The sequence below is a fragment of the Tiliqua scincoides genome, chromosome 13 (assembly GCF_035046505.1).
Source record: "Tiliqua scincoides isolate rTilSci1 chromosome 13, rTilSci1.hap2, whole genome shotgun sequence".
Taxonomy (NCBI): Eukaryota; Metazoa; Chordata; class Lepidosauria; order Squamata; family Scincidae; genus Tiliqua; species Tiliqua scincoides.
In genome coordinates, this window is record NC_089833.1 from 12796608 (window position 1) to 12817642 (window position 21035).

Genomic DNA, 21035 nt, shown 5'->3' on the forward strand with positions numbered 1-21035 from the left:
CTGTGTCAAAGAGCCCCTGAGCACGTGCAGAGTGCCTTGCTAGAAGTCACTCCACTGGGTCAGAGAAACAGAGCTCCTGAGCATGTGCAGAATGCCTTGCTAGAAGTCACTACTGTGTCAGAGAGAGAGCCCCTGAGCACATGCAGAATGCCTCGCTAGAAGTCACTGTGACAGAAAGAGCCCCTGAGCCTGTACAGAATGCCCCACTAGAAGTCACTCTACTGTGTCAGAGAAAGAGAACTCCTGACCACATGCAGAGTGCCTTGCTAGACATCACTGTACTGTCAGAGAAACAGCTCCTGAGCATGCACAGAATGCCTCGCTAGAAGCACAGCCAGAGGCCATGTGAGTGGGAGCCCCTCCGGGCGGAGCAAAAGGAACACCCTTGGGTCACCCCATGCACCCCCAGGAGAAACCCCAACTGCACATGCCCCCCCAAGGAACAGGCAGTCTCTGCGATCCCCCCCCCCACAGGCTGGTTCCACCAGTCGCCCCAGTCTGCAGGCCCGGTCGCCCCATGGCCCCCCAGGAAAAACTCCAACTTCACCTGCCCCCTCAAGGAACAGGCAACCTGTGTGACCCCCCCCCCCACAGGCTGGCCCCACCAGTGCCTCTGCAGCCTCACCAGTCACCCCAGTTTGCAGGATGATATCAAGAACTCGGTACCACGATCAGATCAGATCCAAGCTCTCTTGCACAGGTTTGGAAAGGCTGCCACAACCCCCTAGATGAGGCTTCCTGATCCCAATGGGATCACAACACAAAGGTTGAAGAACACTGGATGAGTTATTCTGAAAGCTAACTCCTTTGGGTTGCTGGGAGGATCAAATGGGGTGGGGGGAATCCTCTATGTTGCCCAGAGCTTCCTGCAAGATAATATTTTTTTAATTACAACTAGTAAAGAACATATACAAACACCCCACTCAGTCCTGTGATGCTTTCGGCTTTTATTTAGTTAAATGCAGCATTCTATACAAGAGAAAAAAATTGAAATTTCAAACCCTTACAAGGAACTATAGTTTATCCTAAATCAACCCGAATTAAAAGATTTCTCCCCAAATACACTGTACTGTACTGAAAATACTCTGCCCTCCCCCCCCCCGGCCCCCATTTACAGCGTGCCACCAGAATGGTTATTGTGTGTATCTCAAACTTCAGAACTGTACAATTTGTTTACAAATCACACTTTTTCCTATGAAAAATTACAGAAAAAAATATTGCCACTTATTTTATTTGTAACAAAAAATTAGAATTTTTTTTTAATTTTATTTAAAAAAAACACAGAAGTCAGCCAGAAACTTTATTTTTTAAGTGTGTGCTTGGGAGGGGGGAGTGCAAGGAGGAGAAACCTGGGAGCGTTTTCGGAGCAAAACAAGAATTCTTGCCTTCTGACTCGAGTTTCAACTCCATTTGGCGCTTTAAAAAAAAACACACACACACAAGACAAACCACACACAAACCAGCTACTTGCTAGAAAGGGATTCCAGCCGCGCAAACCTGCCGTTTCAAAGCGGTTTGAATGGGGGTGGCGGCAGCGGCGGGGTTGGAATCCTTTTCCAGCAGTGGCTGCTCTCAGACTTCACACTAACAGCATTAAAACGAGGATATCAAGTCATCTTATTCAGCACTTTCTGTCTTCCAAAATGCAGAGTGAAACCTTTGGGACATCAGCCTGTGCCTTATAAACCGGGTCAATCACCCCACCGGATGTTTCCCAAACAACTAACTGGCAGAGGGCTAAAGCAGGTGTTCTTCGGCCTCCTGGATCACTCCCAAGAGGATGAAGCCTTTTGGAGAAGCAGCTGCTGTCAGCCCGACCTTGGTGGATTTTCTGAGGGGGAATCCAGAGGTGCAAAAGCCAGATAACGTTTGGTGTGATCGTTTTCCTTCTGAGCTCACCAGATGCCTGGAAAACAGTTTGCAGGTCTGGCTGACAGCAGTGGCTTGGGGGGGCAAATGCCCCCCCCCTTTTACAGGTAGTGCAGTGGGTTATTAACCTGCTGAATAGGAGGGTCTGTCCAGTGCTGCTGCTGTGGGTTGCTCTGCTGGAGACTGCATAGCCAAACCCAGAGACACTGAAGCCCTCCAGAATGCCAACTTGCTCCCTTGCCGTACGCTACTTCCTGGGCCAATGGTTATAAAGATTCTAAGCTGCAGATGGGCCATTTGTGAACCTCTTTGGTGTCTCACCCGTGTCCCCGCTTCAGACTCGCCCAGAGGGAAAAAGAGAGGTTGTCCAAACCATCAGCACCGCCCTGGTTAAGTGGGAAACACACATGCAATCACAGCAGCTTTAAAGGAGAGTCTGAATCTTGTGTTAGGAGCCCACTACTTGAAAGAGAGATTCCACTCTCAAGGCAGGGAGCAGCAGCTGGACAAAATACATGAGAAAAGGTGCTTGGGCACTTGTGGGCAAACCCCCCCCCCAATCAGAACTCAATGCTTCTTACCAGGTGTACAGATCATAGGAAAGAAGGCGTGGGGAGGGGGGGGAAGGACCCCACACCCCTGAAAGCAGGACAAAGAAAACGATAAGAGGTGCTTAAGATGACCTCTGTTGTACTACTGTTTTGGTGCTACATACTCTGAAAGAGAATTGAGGGGCTTTTCTCTCTTTAAAAGCAAGACAACCGAGATTTTTCAACATTTGGGTTTCAGATACTTGACTGGGGTCCTAAATTATCAGAATTTGTTAATCTGGGGCAAAGCGAGGCAGAAAACCAGTTTCTCAGAAGTCCAGAGAGGCCGGAAATCAGACTCTGGGGTTGCTTTTAGAAGTTTGCTCAGGCAGGAAAGCAGGACGGATCTAAACATAAGAAGGTATACTGAGGGCAGGGTCAGCAAGGCTTACATTGGAGGAGGAAAAAGCCTTGAAAGAGACTCTTCCAGTACAAAAGTAGGAGCACTGGCAGCTTAAAAGGTTGTGTGGGTGTCCCCCCCAACCAACGCACATCTCTTGAAGACACAGAAGTAAATTAAATCCACCCGCTGACTCCCAGCTGATCTAGCCTAAATGCTCCGATTTGATGGAAGACAGATGATGCACCAAACCAAGCAAAATGCACTGGGAAAGTCTCCTGAGCAGGCCCTGTTCAATCAGGAAGGATTCCTCACAAGGCCCCCATATTTACTCCCAAGGCTGTCACAGGAGACCTGCCCAGTGTGCCTTATGCTGTTAGTGTGAAGAAGCCCAGGTGCCCGGCCAAGCGGCTCCTCCCGACCACCCCTCCACAAGCTCTCAGCAGCAGCTCTGACCTGAAAACTGCTATGCATCCTTCACAGACAGAGACAAGAGACTGTATCCTTTTTTCATTAGCAGCGCAGAGAAAAAACAGGTGCTTGCTAGCCCAAGCTAGTAAACTGGGGTGGAGGGTAGGGAGATTATATGGCGTATAAGAGAACAAAAAGGGGGGAGGGAGTGGGGAAAACAAACCCTGACACTAAAGTGCAACACGTCCTAAACGCTGTGTCATCCGGTGCCATAGAGAGGAGTTTGCGAAGCCTTGAGATTTCCAGTTGCTGGAAGGAGGAGGGCGCCTGGGAACAAGAGCGCAACGAAACAAGATCCACGTGGCCATTTTCTGAAATAGGAGCCCTTTGGTGCAACACGAAGCAAGAGGGCGCTCCCCCCCCCCCCGTGTGGGGTGGCAGACGGATGGGACCAATGCTGAATTCAGGACCCCCTTAAGGAAGCAGTGGGCACCGGCGCGCAGCGATACTCTCAACCCTTCCGCAAACTCAAGCGTGCAACTTTTTTGGCATCTCTGAAAGCTACTCCAGCCAGCAGAAGGCAGCTCTCCCCGTTGGAGGAGCTGCCTCTGCTCCTTGAGGCATGCCTGCCTGCCCGCCCAGGAAAATGGGGCAGGGTGCAAGGGACGCATCCTAGCAGTATGGATGCCCTCTGTAAAAATGAAGGAGAAAGCCAGATCTGTTCCAGCTCTTCTTCTGCCTAAAAGTGGAGGGAGGGACAGGGCATAAACTTGAAGCTAGATGAGAAATAGCCGGTGGGGGGTGAGTGGAGGAGAAAAGATTTCACAGCCTGAAGGCCAGTCTCATCAGCTCCAAGATCCTGGGTGGGGAAGACAACCTACGCCCTCAGTGTCGCCTCATCTTCACTTTCCGGGCTGGGCTCCCGTCCTCCTCCTCTTCCTCCTCCAAGTCCTCTGTGTACTCGTAAGACTTTCGCCAATAGTTCTCAGAGCTGAAGTGGCTCCGCCTTCTGTGTTTGGGCAAGAGGACCGAGCGTCTGTTCTCCTCCTTATCCATCTCTAAAATTCGAGGCCTAAAGAGAAGGGACAACAGCCAGACCAACAGCAGGATTATTCGTTAATTTGGGGGGTACCCTTGAGCTTGCCATGTGCAACTCACATTATTTACCTAACCCTCACCTTCCAAAGATCTTCAGCTCCCTCATGCAACTCCACCCTTTCCACCTCTTATGTCTGGAACCATCTCCCAGACCTCTTCTTACTTCCTTCACACTCCTCCTTGAAAACTCTTTTATGGCCAACACCTTTCACGCAATCCCCCTTGGCCTGCACTGCATCTAAGCTTAAGTAAGTATTGCTGAAACACATTATTCCTGTTGAATGCCAAGACCCCTCCTTCCTGTAAGCCCCTTGCATTTATCTTAAGCCCCCCACCCAGTTCTCCGAGGAGTGCCAAGCACGTGGATGGCATCACAGTATCAACCACCACCATTTATTATGGCGCAGAACCAGTTCTGACCCAGAGACAAGGATCCACAGAGCTCCTTGAGGCATGCCCAGTGGAATTTTGGGCTACTTCTCTGAATGGCCGACAGCTGTCCCCATCATACCAATTACTTCTCCAGTTTTGCTCAGTTTCAAAAGGGTGTGCCATACATCACTGGGAAGGGGGGGGAGAAGCAGTTTCTTGAACAGAATCTCAGTTCAAAATATTGACCAGTGTAGAAGGGGCTCGCTGCCGATATATGAAGCTGTATGCCCAGAGTGTAGATGGCAGCCCATCCCTTGCAATCTGCAAAGAGAGGGTGGAGGTGGCTTCTTTACCATCACATTCCACGCTCTGCAAACAGATTTCATACCAAGCTTTGCTTTGTAGCTGGAAGAAGTTTTTTCCCCATCATTCTATCAATTCCAGAACCTGAATTCCCAATGCCAGGGTCTATGCTCCCAGGGCAATAAGCTGGACTTCTCCAGCTGTGGGCTTTGCTCACTTAAGCAGGAGTGGTCAGAACCTGACCAAAAGGAAACTCATCATGCATTCCCGAGGCTACGTAGATCAGCACCTGCCATGGGTCAGCAAGGATTCTCTTACCGGTGAGCTGCATCCGGGTCTGCTTTACGATGGGACCTCTTTGGCTTCAGGACGGGGTCCCTGTTGCTTCCTGACAGACGGTCAGAGGCATACCCTGGCACCAGGACAGAACTGCTCAGAGATCTTGTCTCCAGCCGGGGAGCATCTAGTCTGGTTCTGAAAGTGTAAGTGAAGAGGATTTGCAGGAGAATTACACCAAATATTCTGCATCTGGATCCGACTGGTGGATCTTGGGGTTCTAGTAAAAAACACAGAGTAGATCCCACTGACCAGAAGTCTGCCTACCCTGCTACAGATGACCATCACACTCCAGAACTTTGCAGCCTAAAAGTCAGATCAGTGTATTGGAGCACGGAGCACAGCTGCAAAAGGGAATGCTCTCTAGACCTTTCTATTAAAAAGCAGCCACATCTGGATGCTTGCAGGTCAAGCTTGGGGCCACATCTGGAGCTAGAGAAGAGCTGCAGCAGGCTCAAGACTGGCAACTGGCCACCATTATCAATGGTTATTTCCATACAACTAGGTTTTCCCAAGTTCATTTCAAGAGATGTCCTGCCACAAACAGGACAGCGAAAAGACTTGTTGCAAGTTGCTCCAAAGCCTCGACTGCTGTATTTTTCCATTGGCTTTTACGCTGAAAGCAAACACAGCTTTTTTCTTGGTCGTTCCAACCGTGCAGTTTCCGAGACGGTTGGTTTCCTCAGCTGCCACCTTCCCTGGCCTACGGGCAGTACAGGAAGGCTCCATAAATATTGCACGGCTTTCACGGCCCTGAAGTGTTTATGACCACGCTTGGTAACCCAGCCGCTCAGGAAAATTCCACTTGGAACAAACCAACGCCAGATCATTCCCAACCTCCCCTCCCTGCCAAGTTCTGTGCTCCACCATTTGCCAGCAAGGGCTGGGTTGTCAAAGCCACATGCACAAAACATGGGCAAAACTCTTGCCAGAGTTGTGGAAACCCGCCCATGGAACAGATTCACTCAGTCTTGCACACGTGCCTGGCAAGTGTCAAAAGTTCTTTCAAAAGCTCTCTCATAGCAGCTCTCTGGAGTTCCCACTCACAACCTGTGCTAGCAGCAATCTGGGAAAGGGGGATCACTTTCCTGGTTCCTCGCTAGTTACCCTAACAAATCATGGGAGCATTCCAGCCCTCCACCCAAAATACAGGTGCTCCTGTGAGATAACATAAGCACATTTTGTACATCATAAGAGACCTTAAGAGGGATCCCACAATTTGTTTCCCTAGACAGGGGTGGTCTTCAGCTTTAAGTCAACCATACAAGCCCATTGCTGTCTAGTAGAAGGGCCAAATTCATGTGGAACTTCCTCAAATTCACAACCACTTATGCCTCTAAAAATGACTGAACACCCAACTCTTTCAGTAGAAATCTGTGGAAAGGCCCCAGTTTGGATCAGGAGGACAGCATAGGACAGAAGACCTGGCCTCCACCCCCCACCCCAAATCCACACATATGTGCCACAGCTTCTTTTCTCCTTTTGGGGGAATAAAACTGTTGGGAGTTCCATACATACAGCCAGCCCTGTCACGTGACAAGAGAGGAAGCCTCATCAAATGACACACTTTAGATGACCCTATGGAGGCAGACTAGGAACCAGAAATAGAATGCTAACCCTCCTAAGTCTAAATATCCAACACACACCACAATATATTTCCCTACCTGACAAGTGGAAAGGGACTGGTGATTTTAAGTGCCAACAACCCACTTTTATCATCACATGCAATTTACTGGATCATCAAAAGCCACTCCAAGGTAACTCAGCTTAGCTCAGAATTACTCTGGCATCAAAGTGTCTAAAACTCAGATGTGAATTAAGAATTCCCCTGTTCAAATCTAGCCTCTACCACATATTCACTAGATGGCCTCCGGCAAGCCTCAGTCTTCCTCATCCGCAATATGGACAAAATGCTTACTTTAACTTACAGGATAAAGGTCTTACAGGGGTGGTCTTCAGCTTTAAGTCAACCATACAAACCCAAAGAATACATGTGAAGTACTTGGCACACTTAAAGTTCTATACAAATATTTATTCTTATTACTCTGTACCCTTAACCAATTTCTGCCCAGCCCACAGGTGTACACATTTGATCCTTGTCACATATATGCAATGTAGGGCAAAAATGGCTTAAGGAGACCTACCTACTGACAGCAATAAGAATGCAAAAGGATTTTAAAAAAAACAACCCAATCCCACACACATAAACTCCAGGCCCATTTCATCCAAGAGGCTTTACCACTTACTTCCTAAGGATGATGACCGCTCTCCTCTCCTTGATATCCTGGGGTCGAATGCAGTGTGTGATTTCATCAGCTGCGTAGCCACTGTGGGAGGTGGGAAGGACACAAACACAAGGTGTCAGACCACAAGTCCACAGTTGTTCTTGCCACAAATACAGCCAGCTTCATACAATGCACTGCAACAGTTCTAGCCTGGCATCAGGAAGTCGTGAGTTCAAATCCCTGCTCAGTCATAAAGCTCAATGGGCCTGTTACCATCTCTCAGCTTGACCTACCTCACAGAGTTGTTGCAAGAATAGCCACACCCACGAGCCCCTTGGGGAGAGGGCAGGACATAAAACACAAATAGAAAAAATAAATCACTGCTGACACTGCCATTTTTCCAGGTTCATACTGAAATGACCTTGTCCAGGGCTATGGTGCTATCCTGGACCTCAGCCTACACCACCTAAGGTCACCAAACTGGCATTGGCTCGCAAATACTGCCTTAGGACATGCTGCTGATGCTTGGAGAAGTGGTTTGTTGCTCATTTAGCACGACAACCACAATGTAGAGTTCATGGTTTCATTATAGACAACTCACCTGTTTGTCGTTAGAAGATATCAGACCTTTTATCAGTTAAAATAAACTGGAGGAGATTGCCTCGAGGAGTCAACCTCGAGGCAAAATCCGGAGCCGGAGTCCCTGAGGCAGTTCATGGCTGAACACAGTCACATTCTGGCAACTCCTGCGACGCCGCTGGAACCAACCGTATTGGCCTCTGCCTTTCCATTGGACCATTTCAGCGACGTGGAGAGGGGGGATTTGCTGCATGGGTAACAGCCTATCCTCCATACCTACTTTACCCAGGCTTCGCGCTCTGGAGAGGACACTCTGTTCCAGAACCACCATTCAGAGCGTGACACCATAGTCTTTCGAGACTGAAGGATGCCAACAACATCAGTTAAATTAATTAGAATGGCAAAAAAAGATGCCATAATGCTTGAAAAATACTTGACCTTGATTTGGCCCAGCAGATGTCCACACCCCTCCTTGCTCTCCAACTCTGACCCCCCAGCGCAACCACCTCAGGCCAAAGGCAATCTCCCTGTGGGCCAGATCTCTGCTCAAGCAAGCACTAAGTTTTCCCCAGGCCCTTACTCCATTCATTGGGATCCCAACTCATTCCTTTTCCAACTGTGGAGACAAGTATCCCAGAAGACCATCCACCTGAGAAGGCAGAAGGCTATTTCAGGAAAGGGGAGAGAGAGAACTGAAGACACAGGCTAGATTAAAAATGAGAAGGTAGGAAGAGTAAACACAAGCACAAGTGCCTAAAAAAAAACTGCTCTCAAACAGGGAGAACGCATAGTGCAGGGGTGCTCACACTTTTTTGACTCGAGAGCTACTTTGAAACCCAGCAAGGCCCGGAGATCTACCAGAGTTTTTTTTACAATGTTCGCGCCATCATAACATATAACATTTATGTGTACAATGTATGTTGGTGTACTTTGAGCCCCACTGAGTATAATAGGACTTACTCCTGAGTAGACATGCCTAGGATTAGGCTGTGAGGCTGCAATCCTAGCCACACTTACCTGGGAGTAAGCCCCATTGAGTACAGAGGCACCCCATTTCCTCCCAGAGGCACCTGAAGGGGGGGCAGCACTCCGCGATCTACTCATTTTGCCTCGCGATCTACCGGTAGATCGCGATCCACCTATTGAGCACCCCTGGCATAGAGCCTTTTGCCATGCAGCTTTGAGATCCTTGTTTGAGATCCTTGGCAGATGGGATCTGTATCACAGCTTAGCTATGAGGGCCCCAAAAGCCCAGCCAAGACTGCAAAAATGCAGAACTTCCTGGATACCAGATCCATGACTAGTCCACCCGACAATTCTAACAAGATGACATTCTTAAGGGCACTCTAGGCTCTCCTCATACTCAGGAGAACTGTTAAATAACAGCCTCTCACCCATGCAGACTTCAAAATCCAATGAACTACCACACTTAAGAAAACTCTGAAGCAGCGCATTCGTTCTCCTGGTCATCACACTCTCCAGAGTGCCAACAGTAGCCACACAGTCCTGGAGATCCCAGCACCCATGGCTACGGAGCAACATTCTGCTCTCCTCTTGGCACACACCAAGACAGAGGGACTCCTTTGGGCCTCTAGATGTCTTTTGGGGGATAAAAAACTCTCAGCTACTGGAATGGTGGCACTGTGGGGAAGGAGACACCTATGCCGAGAACAGCATCTATGGAGGTGCACAGAGTTCTGCAGGGCCTGTAAAACTGATTTTGCTGGGTCTGACACCAGTTTCCAAAATACTTCCACTGCAAGAATCTTCTATGAGAACTGCATTCGCTAGCGCGTTCAGAGTCCTCAAGTGAACTGTTTAGCCTCTCAAAGGGACTTTGAACATTATAAAATGGGTGCTGCAGGGTGGAGGAGGGCAGGGAGCACAACTTGGCAATGTCTGGGGTGTCACTTGAGCAGCCCGGCCCTATGCAGCAAGAAGCACAAACTTCAAATAGATGAAAGTGTGAAATACATAACGCTCCATTCCTCTGAGCAGCAAGGAAGTTGCAGGCTGAAGGATCAAGAGGTAGGAACTGGGAAGATGCAGCGTTAGACTTGAGAATGTGGAAGGTGAGTGAGAAAAAGTAGTGCGCGCGTAACTACTACTACCCACATAACTACTGCAAGCAGACTATGAACCCTCCTGTCCACTTCTGCAGAATGCAGTCCTGCTGACAAGAACCACTGACTGGGCAATAGCCCGGCTCATATTGCAATATCCAACATGCCGCTTCTAGGCTGCCTGTTTCTCCCTTCCAGACCCCTCAGCAGCTGCTGAATTTAGTACTGCTCACTTCTTTGACCAGGCTGCTGAGATCCAGCTGGTCACCAGGGTTGAAAGTGCTGACTTAGCGAACACTGGCAGGGCATTTGCTCGCTGAACGGGTAAGGCTGGTGTTTGGTCAGACCCAACCCCTTTGGCCAGAGGCCTGTGAGGTTAATGCCTAAGAGCTTGTTAGCTGCTGCACTCAAACTGAAGCAACCTCCAGGTATTATTTGCTAGATACCAACTCCTTTCCTTGGAAACCAGCCAGTGAGGGCAGGAATGTCAAGGCATTTGGGTGCTGGTTTACTGCAAGTCCAGAGGTTTCTTCTCCTAGTAGAAACCCATCTCTAAGACCTCACAGGGAATGCCAGTGGACGGCTGCTACAGACTACAGGCTGGTCTATGCAAAAGAAAGACTTTGTATATCCAGCCAAGTGCACACGGGAAAGGCAGCCTAGAGTTCTATGTCTCCCCTTTAGTCCAGTTTGGGAACTTTAAAGCCAAGGTGGAATTTGTTGTCCAAGCAGAAAAAACCCCTTCTGTTCTGAATCAGTATTTTGCTTAACTGCCTGGTGAAGCTCTTGTCCCACCTAACAGACTAGCTCTCTGCCAAAAGCAAGAAGCCTCAAAACATGGAAAAGTGTGCCATCTAATAGGCCCACAGAAGCAAACAGAAAGGAAGGGCTGCCGCCTCCTAACAAAGAGGTCTGAGGTCACTGTCTGGCCACTCTAGGAAGCACAACAAACCTTCGGTCTGGCCCAGCTGGGCCCTGATGTCACACACAATGACCTCTGCTGTCTTTATTTTAATGCCACCAATGGGTGGCATTCAAACAGAGGTAGCAGACACACTTCAGGCCGCCTGCAACACTATGCTCAAGTCACAGCAGGCCACAAAACAGGCACCAAGTCATCCATGTGCCATGCATCTTTATGGCATGTTTAACCTGACACGAGAGAAAGAAGTCATTATATTACGCAGGCACAGAGGTTAGGCCTGACCAGAGCAATCTCCATTTTTAGCTAGTTCTGAGTCATCTTCCTTCCCGAACGAACCGGTTTCAATCCACCCTCGAGTGCAGCGGCTCAGCCCCAGCTCAGGTTTACACACCACACAGGCTTCTGTGGGAGCCTTCTTTAACCCAAGCAAGGCACTCCGGAGACACTTGGTCCTCACACTGCTTCATTATTCATGCACCTGGACTATTGTGCAAGGCCCTGCTTACGCGGGCAAGAGAGATTCCTTCCCAGCTCAGGCAGAGATAGCCTTACATGTACAGTCAGGGGATCCTGTTACCCTTGAGTAGCTTTCAATGTGCATTCATTCCAACCCAAAAAAATGCTGCTTGCCCTCCCTTTGCCATGACAACACAGAACCATTAGGGATGTTTGACTCATCCTGGCACAGAGCTGGCTTTGGCTTACAAGACTATAAATACAGCTCATCAGAAGCTTGTCTCGACAAACTACATTTCGTGCCCTTTTTACTCTTGGCACCTGGAGGAGAAGTCATTTCTTCACCAGAGCAGGCAGACCTACCTCTGGTTACCTGTGTGGAGTCACTGTTCCAATTTGTAGTGAAAATAGGAAGCAAAGCCAGGAAGGAGAGAGAAGGGATTTACGGAAACAGATGTATAGCAATGGATCTGCAGCTCAGACGAGTCTCCCAAACTACAAGACCCTTAGCTGGCTGCTGCAGGTTCAGCCATAAAGGGCTACCACGCAGTCGCTTTACGGGGCTAGAGAATATAAGGTGGTGCTACAGAGGCCTTTGCACTTCTACACAGGCCCATCAGAAGTTCTTGAAACTGTTGAGGGGAAGCAGCCAAAAATGATCCAGAACCCAGAATTTATTAATGCAGGAAGGCAGTGCTTCCTCCGCCCCCACTAGGGGGTCCAAAAAGCTCAAGGTTTTGAGGGCAAATAAAGCTCAAAAGAAGAGGGCTATTACTCATTTACTGAAAGTAGGAGTGAGTAGGTTAAAAAAAAAATCCCATTAAGGATTCACTTGCAACAAAACAGTGCTCAAGGCAAGCTGCACTTTGCATGCAGATCCCAGTATTTGGTTCCAGGCCAGGTTTTCCTGAAGCTGGAAGGTGAATGCCCCCAAGGAGTCACTGACAGTTCCCAGACAAGGTGCAAGCTCATTCCAAACCCTTTCCTGCCAGCGCCTTGACTGGGTCAGGAGGCACAGGACCAACTTGCCCTTCCCAGGCAGAGGACACCTTCTCAAGAGTCAACAGAACAACCTTCTATTTTTCCCCTCAGGCATCCTCATGCTCCTTCCTCTCAGGGATGAGAGCAAGACTCTGCAATACAAGGAAAACCACCTCTGGTTTTAAGCAGCGCTTCTGGAGGCTCAACCAGCCATTTTTGCCAATTATTTGGGAGGCCCACAATGGTCTGAAAACTGGGGTTCTCGATATGTGGAATTTGGTTGGCATTTATCCCAAGAGGGCTGCCTCAACTAAGCTCCATCCCATTATGAACCCTACCTCAACAGTTTTCAAACTTCCTGCCCTTGGGGAAGCTTGTCTGCTAAGGGCTCCAAATCCCCTGCAACTCTGCACACCATAGAGAAGATGAGCAATGGCAGATCAACTGTCTTGGAGGAAATCTTGTAGATATTAAGGGGTGGAGGAGCCCCTGATAAGAGGCACCCTCAAATTCCCTAGAACAGTGTTTCTCAAACTGTGGGTCGGGACCCACTAGGTGGGTCACAAGCCAATTTCAGGTGGGTCCCCATTCATTCCAATATTTTATTTTTAATATATTAGACGTGATTCATTTGGGAAAATGTTACAGACCTGTACTTTTAACAAGCTGCTATGTGTATTCTTTTAACAATGATAGTCAATGATTTACTCCTGGATAAGTGTGGGTAGGATTGCAGCCCAGAATTGCTAAAAATTTTCCTGCTTGATGATGTCACTTCTGGTCATGACATCACTTCCGGTGGGTCCTGAGCGATTCTCATTCTAAAAAGTGGGTCCTGGTGCTAAATGCTTGAGAACCACTGCCCAAGAAGACAGTTTGAAGACTATGACTGCCACCAGGGAAGCACCTGTTCCATAAGGCAGCATAAACCAGCCTTGTCTGCTCTCCCACAACATAACTGCACACCCAAAGAACCCAGTGAAGCAGGAAAAAATGGCTCTCAGAGATTATACAAACTTCCACCATCCAAACAGGAGAGCAGCCTTCTCAAGGCCTCCTGCAGGTTTAATTACCTGAGCACAGTGACGCTCCCTCTTCTCACAGGAAGGAAGAAGACTGGCTCGGAGACCCGGATGGGCCTGAACTGGAACTTGCAGCCGAAGCAGAGTGCTGAGTCACTGAAGAAAGAGACGGAGACAATCGGCCTCTCAAAGATGTGGATGGGGTCCACGTGGGAGACTATGCAGCCTCCGGGCTGGTAGTCGTTGATCACTGCACTATTGACAAAGCCCTCAGGGATCACCCGGTGCTCCACCAGCTTCCGGATGACCAGGTCGTGAACCCACTCGGGAATGGAATCCACCTCTCCCCGAGGATACAGCCGCTCCTGCCCGGGTCCTCGCCGCTGCAGCTGAGACCCGTATGTGTAGCCCTCCCCAAAGAAGTACTTGTTCCGAAGCGGGGCCCGATCCACCGTGTGCTCTTTGTAAAGGCCCTTCTCGGCCCTGGAGACCACCTCGTCGATGCGAGCCTCGATCTTGGCACACTCCTCGGGGCTGAAGAGACGGAGCTGCCGGATGCCAGTTTTGACTTTCCGGGCTTCTTCTTCCTCTCGCTGGTGCTCCTCGTAGTCACTGGGATCCGAGTCGGAGTCATGGTACTTCCGCTTGCGCTCAGCAGCCCCAGCCACACCTCCATAGGGGGGCTCTGCAGGGTCTCGCACGCCGCCACCACCTCCCCCACCCTTATAGTTGTCCCGGTAAGGCATCATGGATTTGAGCTTCTCTCGCAGGTCTGTATAACCGCTTCCAGCCATGGTCACCTCTATCCCCTCCACTGACCCTGGCACACGGCACACAGGGCTGGAAAGCGGCAAGTGCTGGTGCCCTTCAAGGCATTGTCTATCCCGGCGAAATACACTCCAAGGGGAAAATCAAACACACACACACCGAGGAAATCGCAGGCTTGAGCTTCCACAAGCAGGAAGCAAACCAACCCAGGTGCCCTTTCTGGTGCGCAGGGTGCTCCACCCTTCCAAGACTCCCCCCTTGCCCCTGGAATCAGGGCAAGGGGATACAAATCCCTGGCTGAGCAAGAAAAAAGTTATACAGAGAGTTTCATTCCAGGCACTAGTATGAGATAGATCGCTTAGTCCAGTATCTGTGATGGATCCCACTTTCCTGTGCCGGTGCGTGCCAGGTGAGTTAAGCACCCTCCACCTGTGGAGAGAATAAAAAAACAGCAGGGCTAGGATGGAGGTCTAACACTGGCCAAAAAGCGTGGAATACAAGCAAGACACAGATTATTAAGGGTATATAACAAAAAGTAAGACAATTATTAAAGGTATGTATATATACACCACTTTTTAACAAACATTGTTGAAAGGGCGTTTTCCAGTTGCCAACCTGTTTTCCCACATGTGGGGCAAACCTCACCCCTCTGCAGCAGGACTGCAGGAAGAGCACCAGGCTCACTTGAACATCCCCCCACCTCAAACTGCAGTGGCTTGGGGTGCGTAGTGGCCTAGGACCCCAACATACCAGAGGCTCAAGGTGAGCCCATGCTTTACCTTCAAGCTATTAGCCTTCCCTCCCAAGAGGGGAGAAACAAGCCCCACACAACAGGTGGGTATTCTCTACCCCACTCCTTCAGAGGAAGATGAAGGGAGTGGGCTTGTCCATCATGGAGTTGGGCTAAAGCACTGCCCACTTTCTCCTTTCAAGGAACAAGGGATAATGAGTAGCGTTCCCCCCACACACACACACACATGGGGGAGGAAGCATTCACACTGCTTGTACGGACAGCATCCTCTATCCCTCAATCTTCCCTCCTCAAAAAAGGGACAAAGACCCACAGGGTTCTGAGAAGGAAGCCCCCCTTGCCTCCAGACCTCACCCACCCACCCTCATTAAGAGGAAAAGAGGCCAGGTGGGCCTACCATTTAATGGGGAGGGGGGAGGCACAATGGTGTTTCTAGAACAGCAAGGCAAGTCTGGTTCTTTCAGCTCAGACTTACCACTGTGATCCTCTCATTCTCTGCAAGGGAGAAAAACTAGGAAGGCCCCAAACAATGGGAAGAGGAAATCTGTTTGCCCCCATACCTGTTACTCTCTTCTCTTCCCCTTCCCCCCAAAAAGAGAGAAAGGGAAAGCCTTCACCATCTCAGTTGTAGGATACCCAGGAAAAAGCTTACAAACCTCTGCACCTATTGAGTACTGACCTTTATCAGTCAGGGGTCTGCCAAAACCCAAATGGCAGGAAGGGGGAAACAGAAAAGAAAAAGTGCGTGAGTGCCCACACCAGTTGAGCACTGCCCTTCCCCAGTGGCAAAGGCCCCCACACCTATTATCCTGCAGTTTCTTCCTGCGAGGAGCTCCCACACCTAAAGGCCCCCTCACTGCAGGGGGCAGAAGAGAAACATGTGAGCCCCCACACCTGCTAGGCACTTTCCTTCCCCAGTGGGGGAACCCACATAGCAGAGACCCCCAAACCCGCTGCCCTGCAGCTTCTGGTTGAGTGGAGCCCCCCACATTTCGGGGGGGGGCAGGAGAGCAACGTGTGAGCCCCGTACCTGTTGGGCACTGCCCTTACCCAGCACCCCAGCAGTCAAGAAGGAGCTGCAGGGCAACAGTTATGGGGGCACCCATGGGGCAAAGGCCCCTTACCTGACAAAGAAGTGAATGAACCCCCACACCTGTTGGGCACTGCCGTTCGCCAGCAGTAGGAGGGAGCTGCAGGACAATAGGTAAGAGGGCACACACATGGAATACTTGGAGCTTGGGAGCCCCCACACCTGTTGGGCCCTACCCTTCCCCAGCAGTTGGGGGGAAGCTGCAGGGCAATAGGTAAGGGGGCACCAGGTTGCAGAGACTCCCATACCTGGCAAGAGAGAAGCGAGTGAGCCCCCACACCTGTTGGGCACTGCCCTTCCCCAGCAGTCGGGGGGGGGGAGTAGCAGGCAATAGCTTTGGGGGCACCCACGTGGCAGAGACCCCTGTACTTGGAGCTGGGGAGCCCCCACACCTGTTGGGCCCTGCCCTTCCCCAGCAGGGGGCCTGTGCCACGTGTGAACCCCATACCTGCTGCCCCGCAGCTGCCCCCGAGGGAGTGGAGGAGGCCCCCGCACCTACTGGCCCCCTCCTGCGGGGGTGTGAGCCCCACACCTCCAGGCCCCCCCAGCTGGGGGGAGGGGGAGGCTTAGGGGCCCCACCTGGTGGGCGCTGCCCCTCCCCCCGGGCGCCCCCGAACCTATTGCCCCTCCTGCCCCCTCCTCACCGAGTCCGCTCCAGCTCCAGCCGGGCCGCCCCCCTCCATGGCAGCGGGTCCGCCTCCCGCCCGGCTCTCCTTCCCTCCCGGGCGCCGCCGACGGCCTCCTCGCGCGCTACGTCACCGGCCGCGGCCGGCCCGGCAGTATAAATAACTTCAGGGGCATCCTCCGCCTCGGAGCGCAAGCCGAGCCCACTTCGCATGCGCGGTGACGGCTGAGCGGCGCTCACTGCGCAGGCTCAAGGGCGGAGAGAAAGGAGGAACGGCGACTCCGGCGCTCCTAGAGCGTCCCCGCCAAGCGCGCTTCTGCGCATGCAGGACTTAGAACAGAGCTTCCGGCTCTGGAAGAGCTACTGGATTGAGCTATGATCATAGCACCATAGAAGTTTGGGAGGGCTTCGTGGATAGAGCGGCATCCTTTCAGTTATGTAACCCAGGGAGACGTTGGAATGGAAACCGGAAATAAGCTCTTTCCCTGCGTAGAAGGTCTCTGGGGGGCCTTTGGGGTCCTCAATGCGCATGCGCCCAACGGATAGCGCGCCCGCGCGCAGAGCATGGACAACACCGCCAAGCACGCTCAAAGGACGGCCGCGCGTAGGGGGCGGGGCTTATGCCTGCCTGAGCCTCGGGAAGTGGTCGTGGCTTATTCAAATGAATCCCCTCCGTCCCTGCCCACCTCAGAGCGGATTGGCTGAGACCACCCCTAGGAGGAGGGACCAAGTGAAGGCCCCCGCCGCCTAAGGTGAAGCCTCCTGTTGCGGGGTTGACAGGTGGCTAGTAGGGTGCCTGATAAGAAATACATTTTAATGCCCCATATGTCCCATCTGCGGGGGGACACTCTTGCAGTATATATGGTGACTGTGACAATTTAGTGAGCAGGCCCATAATTGAGTAGTGGGTGGTGCTCTTGTATGCCCCTTCTTAGCATGACTCCCATGAGCCTCTGCTTCCTCTTGACATGACCATGGCCAATCCTGATGCATCATGGGATACCGCCACCCACTCACCACTGATCCTTCCTTTGTCCCCTGCATGGCCATGCATCAGTGCAGTGGTTCTCACACCTTTTAGCACAGGGACCCACTTTTTTGAATGACCGTCTATCGGGACCCACTGGAAGTGATGTCTTTAACCTGGGAGAGTGATGCCATGGCCAGTAGTGATAGCAACAAGCTATCAAGCGACAAGCAAAATGTTTCACACACCCATATGACAGTGGTTCTCAAACTTTTTAGCACCGGACCCACTTTTTAGAATGGCTATACGTCAGGACCTATCGGAAGTGATGTCATTACCCTAGGAGGGTGATGTCATGACATCAACAAGCAGGAAAATGTTTCACTCACCCATATTATGGTTCTCAAACCTCTTAGCACCAGGATCCACTTTTTAGAATGTCAGGACCCACTGGAAGTGATGTCATTATCCTGGGAGGGTGATGTCATGGCCAGAAGTGACATCATCAAGCAGGAAAATGTTTAACACACCCCATACGACAGTGCTTCTCAAACCTTTCAGCACTCGGACCCCCTTCTTAGAATAACCATCTGTTGGGACCCACCAGAAGTGATGTCATTACCCTGGGAGAGTGATGTCATGGCCAGAAGTGACATCATCAAGCAGGAAAATGTTTAAGACACCCCATATGACAGTGGTTCTCAAACCTTTTAGCACCGGGATCCACTTTTTCAAATTACCATCTGTCAGAATCCACTAGAAGTGATGTCATGAACCTGGATGTCATGACCAGAAGTGACATCATCAAGCAGGATAAATTTTTAACACCCCATAAGAACATAAGAACAGCCCCACTGGATCAGGCCATAGGCCCATCTAGTCCAGCTTCCTGTATCTCACAGTGGCCCACCAAATGCCCCAGGGTGCAAGTTCCACAGCTCCAACCACAAAATGAGGAAAAAACGGGATAAAGCTGGCCTGATTCAGCTGAGCTTCACTATTAGTTGAGGCTGTAATGAGCCTGCCAGAGTAGGGCCCGCTTCACTGCACCATCGGTTTTTCAGTTCTAGCAAATCCAAAAGGATCCGCCAATCTTCACCTGCCCTTCACAGTTGGCTAGAAACAGGCAAAGTTACTGATTCGTTAACCTCGTTGAGTACATGCCTTGGTGTTTGGCTCGATGGAAGAACAGTGGGGAAGAGCTGTTTATTCCAGAGTTTGTGGAAGGGGGGGGGGGAAGTTGCAACACAAGATGTCTCAAAACTAAGACACCATCCGAAAAATGGCCCTAAAATACATTGGTAGATGTCAGTCGACAACTGAACCCTGGTGTCACATAGCAGCTGAGCCAGAGCTGTGAATTAAGAGGTCCCCTGGGTCAAATCTTACATCTGCCATGAACTCATCCCATAGCCTTAGCCTTCCTCAGTCTTCCCCATCTGAAAATATGACATAATTAACCCCACATATGACAAAATTAAATCAAATTAATTAAGCAAATTAAAAGTGTACAATAAGTTTAAAAGTTAATTGAAAATAAAGAACAGCCAGCGCAGACTTAAGTAGCCCCATTACAGGGCTTGGAATGTCCCCTTCCCCTGAGACGATGCCCAAAGCTGCCCAAAGCTCATAGGATGCAGTGGCAGCCATTTTGGTGCCACTGCTCCTCTGGATGCCAGGCAGCTCAGGATTGGGCTGTCAGTTAACTGGACAACCAGACAGAAGAAAGATTCCCGGTCATTTTTATTCATACCAGGATGTCCACACAGTGTGATTCTGGTGTCCCAAACACCACTCAGACAATAACCTTTGGCAGAAAAGGACACTTTTAATTTTGCACAATTGCCCCATTCCTCAAAAAGCAATGTTGAGTGCAAAAATATTACAAAATATAGGAGGCCGGGTGTCAGTTAGGGCTGTAAATCCCTGGGCCAATGGCACACATGCCAGTCCTGAAACTTTTATAAAAATAAATAAATAGCTAGATGTCAAGGAAAGAGATACCCTGAAAGCAGAACCAAGTGAGTTCAGAGAAACAACTCTATCACTTATGAATCACTTGAGAACCACTCGTGCATGCCAGATGGTGGGGCTGCACAACAGATAACTCATTGTCATGTTTTGCTTGGGAGCTTTCAGAAACATCTGGCTGAAAGCTGATGGATGAAACCAATTGCTGGCCCAGCAAGGCAGGTCCTATAGCCTCTACCACCAATTTACATTCCCAGGAGAATCTGATATCAGGTGTAGTACTTTGCTGCCCAAACCTGAGCTTCTAAGTAAAAACTAGCCCATCTGAATAAACAGAGGAGTCCTCTAAGAGTCAGCCCGACAGGAACAATTAGACCAGTCAGGCTGAAGAAAGGAACTGAAAAATCAGTAGGCATTAAGCCATCATACATTTTCCTGAACCACGGTTTGAGGACCCTATGCCCATTTACTTAACCTGTGGTTCCAAATGGCACAATATTCTGCCCTCACTGGTCGTGAAGCACCTGTCCATCCCTACTCTTAAGGGGTGCTGCAGATGTAGAACATGGGTAAACATCTGTGGCTTGAACTAGGAACTGACCAGACTCTAAAACGGAGCCTACTGTGCTATTGTGGGTTGTGTGTGTTCAGAGCTCTCTTGGTAAAGAATAGTCTTTGGCCCCAACCTCTAGTTCCCATACTAGACCGTACACACATGTGAATTGCACTTCTTGCCTAGTCTTCTGGCTTCCATGTCCCCTCTCCTTCCTCTGTCCTCTCCCTCTGGTCTCTTTGAGATGGTGTGCAGAGAGACCTATCATGGCACTCTTTGAAAAGCACCCTACGTCAGAACATAGGAAACTGCTTTCTAGTGCAGGCTGGTTGACAAGGATCAGCAGCAGCTCTATAGAGGTTTGGGCAGGGGTCTTTCTCAGTCCTACCTGGAAATGCTGCCAGAGATTGAACCCACAACCTCCTACAGCTAGTCTGGGCTCTTCTACTGAACCATTGTCCTTCCTAGACATGGAGCTGATAGAAATTCAATTGAATGATGCTGCAAATGTCAAGAAAATGGGCCACTTCTTTATGCACTCTGTTCCATTGGCCTTCTTTGGCCAGGTATCCGCCTGGCTCCATTGGTACCACAGGCGCCACACGAATTTGAGCTCAGTTAGGACGAGGCGCGTGGAGGAGAGGAGTGGGAAGGCAGCTGTCTGTGGCCCCATTTTGTTGCCAGTTGCCCTTGGAGTTGGATGCTTTATCAAGATAGACAGCGGAGCGTGGCGGATCCGT

General features: G+C 50.3%; 1 protein-coding gene across 1 annotated transcript; it reads right to left on the minus strand.

Moving 5' to 3' along the window:
• Positions 1-927: 927 nt before the first annotated feature.
• On the minus strand, positions 928-17004 carry ALKBH5 (alkB homolog 5, RNA demethylase). Its single transcript, XM_066609431.1, has 5 exons — positions 16824-17004; positions 13622-14767; positions 7566-7646; positions 5302-5457; positions 928-4282 (listed from the first exon to the last, which is right to left on the minus strand). Exons 2-5 carry the CDS (start codon positions 14362-14364, stop codon positions 4096-4098), a joined length of 1167 nt encoding a protein of 388 aa, XP_066465528.1. The 5' UTR covers positions 14365-14767; positions 16824-17004; the 3' UTR covers positions 928-4095.
• Between the last annotated feature and the right edge of the window lie 4031 nt (positions 17005-21035).

What these genes read in the sequence shown, in the direction of transcription:
- ALKBH5 (XM_066609431.1), bottom strand. Translation starts at nt 14,364, where the DNA reads ATGGCTGGAAGCGGTTATACAGACCTGCGAGAGAAGCTCAAATCCATG. An exon ending in GGGAGCGTCACTGTGCTCAG is followed by an intron (nt 7,647 to 13,621) that starts GTAATTAAACCT and finishes CACCTCCCACAG; the next exon opens with TGGCTACGCAGCTGATGAAA. An exon ending in GACCCGGATGCAGCTCACCG is followed by an intron (nt 4,283 to 5,301) that starts GTAAGAGAATCC and finishes CCTTCTCTTTAG; the next exon opens with GCCTCGAATTTTAGAGATGG.